The following is a 6,752-nucleotide window of genomic DNA, read 5'->3' as shown; positions in this document are numbered from 1 at the left end:
TCAATAAAACTATATTTTAAAGTTTTAGTAAACTAGAAGGGATTTCAGATACATCTTTTGAATGATGTCTTTTGATAATAATGATAGATATAACAAAAATAACAAAGTAAATATACACATTGTATATATGTACAATTCCATATTTGTAAATGCTAATAGTAATAAATAACAATAATCAGTGTTTGGAAAGGAATATTTAATTCCTTAGGTAATCACTTAAGACTGAAAAAGAAGACCCGAAGGGAAGGTTAGTGCCCGCTTGGAGGCACTAAGCCGATTAACTATTTATTGAAGCACTCTGAGCCAAGAGATATTCTGGAAGGGCTTTGAAGGCAATACTTTACCTGAGCCCACCCTGCTCTTTCTGAGGGAGTTATAGATTCCCCCAGACTCTCCTCATTGGCCTACAAGAGGGCCAAAATGAGTTCCATGAACTTCACAATAATGTGAGTCCATCAAACTCACCCATCTCAGCCCACACCTACCAAACATGGAGATCAAGAATGCAACTGAAACCCAGATAACCTCTGAAGCAAACTATAACCAGGAACTAGGGCCTGGGAGAAGGAGAAGAAAGAGTGCAGAAGGGCAGTTATCAGATAAGAGTATGTACTTTGGAGTCAGAGACCTGAGAACAGAACCTCCCTCATCTGCCACTTTCTTGCTACATAACTTGGTCAAGTCACATAATATCTCTGAGTCTTAGATTTTCTTTTTTGTTTTGCTAAATGGGGTCAATAAAAATTACTTTTCATTAACATTGTTAGGAGGGCTAAAATAAAGGATTCAGGTAAAGCTTTTAGCATTGTACCTAGGATATGGTAAGTGTGCACTAGCTTAAGAATTAAGTTAAAAAATTATTTGAGAACTTGACTCCTGGAAATGTCCAGGTTTAGAGCTAATCTGGGCCCAGGAGAGACTGTTCCAGACAGTTCTTCAATAAAGAGGCCCAGAGATCAGCTATGGGTCCCTCTGCCCATCACTACTCACTAGGCTGTGGAGCCTGGACAAGCACCATACTAACATGAATTAATAACAGTAATTAATAACACTAAATAATGTTTATAACATTACCGAATGCCTTCCAATTATCCAAATATACCAAGTTATTGTGAGAATAAATGAGATACATGTAAATCATGTCCCAGAGTAAGTGCTTAGTAAGTATTATTTCACAGAGGAGAAGCAGGCTGAAAGGCACTAATTAATCTGAAGCCACACTGCTAAGAAGTGGCAGACTGGACACTTTGGTGCCAAGTTCTGAGTTCTTTCCACAACACAAATATGTCTAACACCCACCACAGATGTTGGTGTGCTCTGAAAATATTTGCATGACAGTTAATATTTGGAAAATGATCATCAAGAGGCATTCTGTGGTATTCCTTCACCCCCATCTGCAGTTTTTAAATGATTTCCACCAGAGCTGATATATGATCCCAAACCTCTTGGCCATAGGTGCTCATTTTTTCCCTATACCTTTTCCTAAATATGCCCAGCCATCTCCTTTCTAAAATATTTATTATATCTCCTTAAAACAAACATTCCTCAAATTCAGAAGTTGCTGTTTACACACTTCACTTTATCATGCACAACTATACACACACACACACATATATACACAAAGTCACATTATACAATCCTAGAACATAGGGGCTATAAAATGAATTTTGTTGACTGCCATCTACACCAACAGATTGGACTTTTACCTTTTCTTCACCAGATAAAAGGAAAAAGAAAAGAGCAATAACAATAAATTCCGGTTGAGTGATTATATAGAATAGGCAATAGATTACAGCTAGCAACAGTGTGTGTGTCCGATAGGAGCTCAGGCCTAGCTGGGTGGAAGCCCCACCCAACTACTTGCTTGCCGACCTTGAGAATATTACTCAACATCTCTAAGCCTCAAGTGCCTCACCTACCTATAAAGCAGAGATAATAATAGAACCTACCTCATAGGGATGTCCTGTAAATTAAATCAAATAATTCCTATAGCAAACTTATTGTAAGTCCTGGAAGATAATAATGCCTAATAAGTGTAACTTGCTATTATTATTATTATTATTATTATTATTATTATTATAGTTTTCCTCATTGTTATTCAAAAATCACAGAAACAAGAAGATAAAAAAAGAAAGAATAAATGAATAAATGACAAAATTTGGAAAATACCTTTGGATCAAAACAGTAGTTGTATTTGTAGACTGCTTTATAATTTTCCAAATATTCTTGCTTCACTCATCAAGTATTTATTGTGTTGGGCAATGCACTGTGTTCTGCAGATACTAGTGAATAAGACAGAGGCGATCCTTGTCCATTTATGCATTGGATCCTCAAAACCATAGTCCTATAAGGTAGATAAATCTACTTGACAGATAAGAAAACTGATGACTGAAGAAATTACAACTTAAAAGTAGACACTGGAACCTGAGATTCATTCACTCAACAAATATTTATTGAGTGCCTTTCACATGCTAGGTGCTTTGCTAGGAACTGGACATATAGAAATGAAGCTCAGATAAAAAAGTATTTGCTCTCATGTTGCTTACTTTCTAGTTGTGAGCATTAGAAAATGTCAAACACATAAAACATCTAATATGTCAGATGATGATAAGTATTACATGGAATAATAAATCAGAAAGTGGAGGTGGGAAGTTCAGGTGCGATTTTGCATAGGGTTATTTAGGAAAGTCTCTCCAGAAGGTGCTATTGAGAAAAGACAGAAAAGATGGGGAAACTAAGGAATGATATATTTCACAAGGGTCCATTTAGGGTCTTCCAGCAGGCTTTGATTTGCTCAGGGCTTTCCTAGTGGCCTCTTTTACCTCCTTGTTTCTCAGGCTATAGATAAGGGGATTCAGCATTGGGGTCACCACCGTGTAGAGCACAGACACCACTCAGTCTCCCTCGGAGGACTGGCCTGTGTTGTCTCTCAGGTACATGAAGATGAGGGTGCCAAAGAAAAGAGTGACGGCAGTGAGGTGGGAGGCGCAGGTGGAGAAGGTCTTGGCCCGGCCTCCAGCAGAGTGGATCTGCAGGATGGCCACAATGATAAACAGGTAGGATACCAAGATCACCAAGACACAGGCAGGCATGACGAAAAGAGCAAACACAATAATCACCACTTCCTGAGTGTAGCTGTCCCCACAGGAGAGTTTTAATAGAGGAGGGAGGTCACAGAAAATGAAGTTGATCTCATTGTTTCCACAAAAGGAGAGAGTGAAGGCTGTGACCGTTCGAACAAAGGCACTGAAAAAACCAGCAACGTAAGCCCCAGTGACTAGGCCCCAGCGGGCCTTCTCGGTTATGATGGTGACATAAAGCAGGGGCTGGCACACGGCCGTGTAGCGGTCATAGGCCATGATGGCCAGAAGGTAGCAGTCGATGGAGGCAAAGAAGGTGAAGAGGAAGAACTGAGCTGCACAGCGAGCCTGGGAGATGGTTGTGCCGTGCTCCCACAGCACAGCCAGCATCTGAGGGATGATGGCGGACGAGTAGCAGACGTCCACCAAGGAAAGGTGGCTGAGGAAGAAGTACATCGGGGTGTGGAGCCGACGATCGCCACGGATCAGGAGCATCATGCCTGTGTTCCCTAACATAGTGGCAAGATAGAAACTCAAAAATATGAGGAAGAGAGGAACCCTCCACTGGAGATGTTCAGTAAATGCAGTAAGGAAGAACTCCGTCACTACGGTGTAATTCCTTTCAGCCATCCATCCAGTGGCTCACCTGCAACGGCTAAGACAAGAGCCAGATGAGGGGACAGCTCAAGAGGAGTTCAAATGATTTCAAGTAACAAAGCTTTAAATTGAATGTCTTACATGTCGGCACTCAACTTCAACACACTTTTCAGTCGAAGATAGATATAGACAGATATTGAGCTCACTGTAATATAAGATAAAAAGTGATGAATGCTTCTATTATAGAAAGAACAGAGAGCAAGTGATTCCTGACTTACAAGTCAGCGCTTGTATTTGCAACTCTGTCCCCAATTAGCTGTTTGATCTTACACAAGGCACTTAACCTCTCTGAACCTCAATTTCCTCTTCTGCCAAAAGAGGATCATAATGCTTGCCCTGCTTATGAGATAAGATTAATGCGTAGGTTAAAACAGAGGCAAAAGCACATTGGAAAGCTAAAAGCACTCCACATGTATAAGGTGGCTATTAAAATTTTAAATGAATGTTTTAAGGAAGGAAAATTTATATTCTCTGAACAAAAACATATAAACAAAAAATCTATTAGCAATCAGCAATGGGCTCTGCTTGTAGGAATATTACTATTCTCAGTCTAACAACATGCAAGTTTAACAAACAGCTGTTATTCTAATTAGAGTAGGCTGGCTTATTAAGGGTGTGTATACACACACATAAACACACACTCAAGCATTGACCTTGAAATCAAAAGAGCAAACATAAGTTTTTTTGGGCACCTAAAAAAGCTCCATAAGCTTTGTTTGGTTGCTCTCAAAGCCCCTAATAAACACAGTAGCTTGAAAATAAACAGCATCCAAATTTGAAAGCAGAAATATTTTTGTAGTCTTGTGTTGTCTGAGTGCTGTTGGAGAAATTCGGATTAATAAATTTGGGGGTCCTTAGTGGAGTTCTAGAACAGGGCTGTAAAGGAGGGCTTTAATAGTGTTTGAGTACCTGATGTACCAGCAGCCAGACCAATACTGAGCTGACCCATTGAGTAGAATAACAAAGAAAACAAATTAGATCTGAAAGTCATGAGCTGGACACAAACTGTCCTCACCTGAATTCTACTTTGCTAATGCCCTCCTCTTTTGTTTAGTGTGTTGTCTGCCCATCACCTGCCAAGCCAAAGGACACCTGGCTTCTAGTTTACCCACACTGCATGTAAGACCCTGGGCAAGTCACGTTTCCTCTCTGGGCTTCAGTTACCTTGCCTTTGTTCCCTTTCCGTAAATAAAATTGCAGATATCCCCATAATCATAGCAACCTGATGAGATGGGGTCACTTCCAATACTTCTGTGTTTTAGTCTCACTTCTAGGAGTCTCTCTCTTTCCTCTACCCCTTGACAAAACAATATATCCCTGACACTAGTGTTTCCTTAGATTTTTCTAGACTTACTTTGAGATAACAAGACTAGGAGACCAGCCTTTCTCCCTGAGCTTCCAATCTATCATGAAACCTTGCTGATGTGCTTCTTATATTCGCTGTCCCAGTATTACACCCTAATTGGTTCCTGAGGTGATTCTCCAGGGGAAGGAGACTTATCTTCATATGACTTCCTAACAAGGTGTCTAATTAATACCTTTGAAAGTTTCTCTTTAATTTCAAACTTCCAAAGCCCCATCCCTCAGCAAGGTCTGATGGAGCTGGCTCCTAGTCTTGCGTTCTTCCTGCCTTGTACCAAAAGAAATGTACTTCTTTGAAGGTTTCCTATATCTCAATTGGGAGTTTTGTCAGGGGTTTTACACAATGCCACCATAGCCAGCTATGAACTGATCCCCAAAGGAGGCTTTTTATAAGCATAAGCTTTTGCTCCCCATTGCCAAAACATGCTGTAATTGATGACTTCGAAAGTTCATCATTTGGCAGAAGTAGAGAATGGTGCAGGTGGGGAGTCATAAGATAAAATGTTGGAGAGGCCAATGTGGGCGGGCTGTGAACAGACTTCCACCAGGCAAGCTGAGCAAATTCTTGATGGTAACCAACCCCTCCACCATAGCACTAGTTCTCAAACTTCAGTGTGTGTAAGAATTTATCCAGAGAACTTGTTTAAAATGTGAATAGCAGTGCCCCACCTCCATAGATTGATGCAGATGCAGTACATCCGCCATGGGAGCAGTATCTACATTATGAACAGGCATACCAGGGGATTTCCAAACAGTTAATCTCCAAAAATTGTGGCAACAATGCCTTGGGATTGGGACCTCTAGACCTCCCTGCCCCTCTGTGTGTCCTGCCATAAACTAAAGTAAAATAATAAAGACATGTTCTTGCAAAGCATGATTTCTCCAAAGTCCTATCAGTGCCTTTCTTCCTCATGGGAGACCCAAGATAGGGTGAATGTGATGTCTCCCTGTCTTATCAATTTTAAAAACCTAGATACAGAAAGGACTCTGGAGCTTCTTGGTGGCAAAACAATGACTTGGACCAGGTCAATGCTCAGTTGACTGAACCTATCTGGAATATGGCGCTAGACAAAAGGACCCCAGGGCAGTGGTTCTCAATCTTCACTGCACATTAGAATCACCTGGGAAGCAACTCGTAAGGCCCAGATTATACCCCTTAACAATTGAATCAGAATGCCTGAGTGTAGGAGCCGAACACCAGTAATTTTCATAAATTCCCTGGTGATTATAACATGTAGCAGATTTGAGAACCATACCGGAAGGCTTGTCTTTTGAAGGCCTTACCTTTCGCCAGGTGTCGTAGGTAGACGTTCCAGGAAAATAGGTTCACTGTTCTCATAAATCTGGAGATCACTGCATACTATATTCTTCACATGGAAAATCACATTATATATTAGCATATTAAAGGATCTACAAAATCCTATAATTAAGAAACCTTGGCAAACTAATACAGGAACAGAAAAACAAATACCACATATTCTCACTTATAAGTGGGAGCTAAATGATAAGAATACATGAACATATAGAGAGGACCAACACACACTGGAGACTGTTGGAGGGTGGAAGGTGGGAGGAGGGAGAGGATCAGGAAAAACAACTAATGGGTTGTTACCCATTAAGATTAATATCTGGGTGATGAAATAATCTGTACAA

At 40.5% G+C, this 6,752-nt stretch overlaps 1 protein-coding gene across 1 annotated transcript; it reads right to left on the bottom strand.

Annotated features, from left to right (window-relative positions):
* Nucleotides 1-2,894: 2,894 nt before the first annotated feature.
* LOC100984850 (olfactory receptor 9Q2) lies at nucleotides 2,895-3,710 on the bottom strand. The gene has a single exon (XM_063607975.1). The coding sequence runs from the start codon at nucleotides 3,708-3,710 to the stop codon at nucleotides 2,895-2,897; it is 816 nt and encodes a 271-aa protein (XP_063464045.1).
* Nucleotides 3,711-6,752: the final 3,042 nt, after the last annotated feature.

The sequence above is a fragment of the Pan paniscus genome, chromosome 9, assembly GCF_029289425.2.
Source record: "Pan paniscus chromosome 9, NHGRI_mPanPan1-v2.0_pri, whole genome shotgun sequence".
In the NCBI taxonomy this organism is placed as follows: domain Eukaryota; kingdom Metazoa; phylum Chordata; class Mammalia; order Primates; family Hominidae; genus Pan; species Pan paniscus.
Note: the sequence above shows the minus strand (reverse complement) of the source record. Positions and strands in the feature narration are given on the sequence as shown.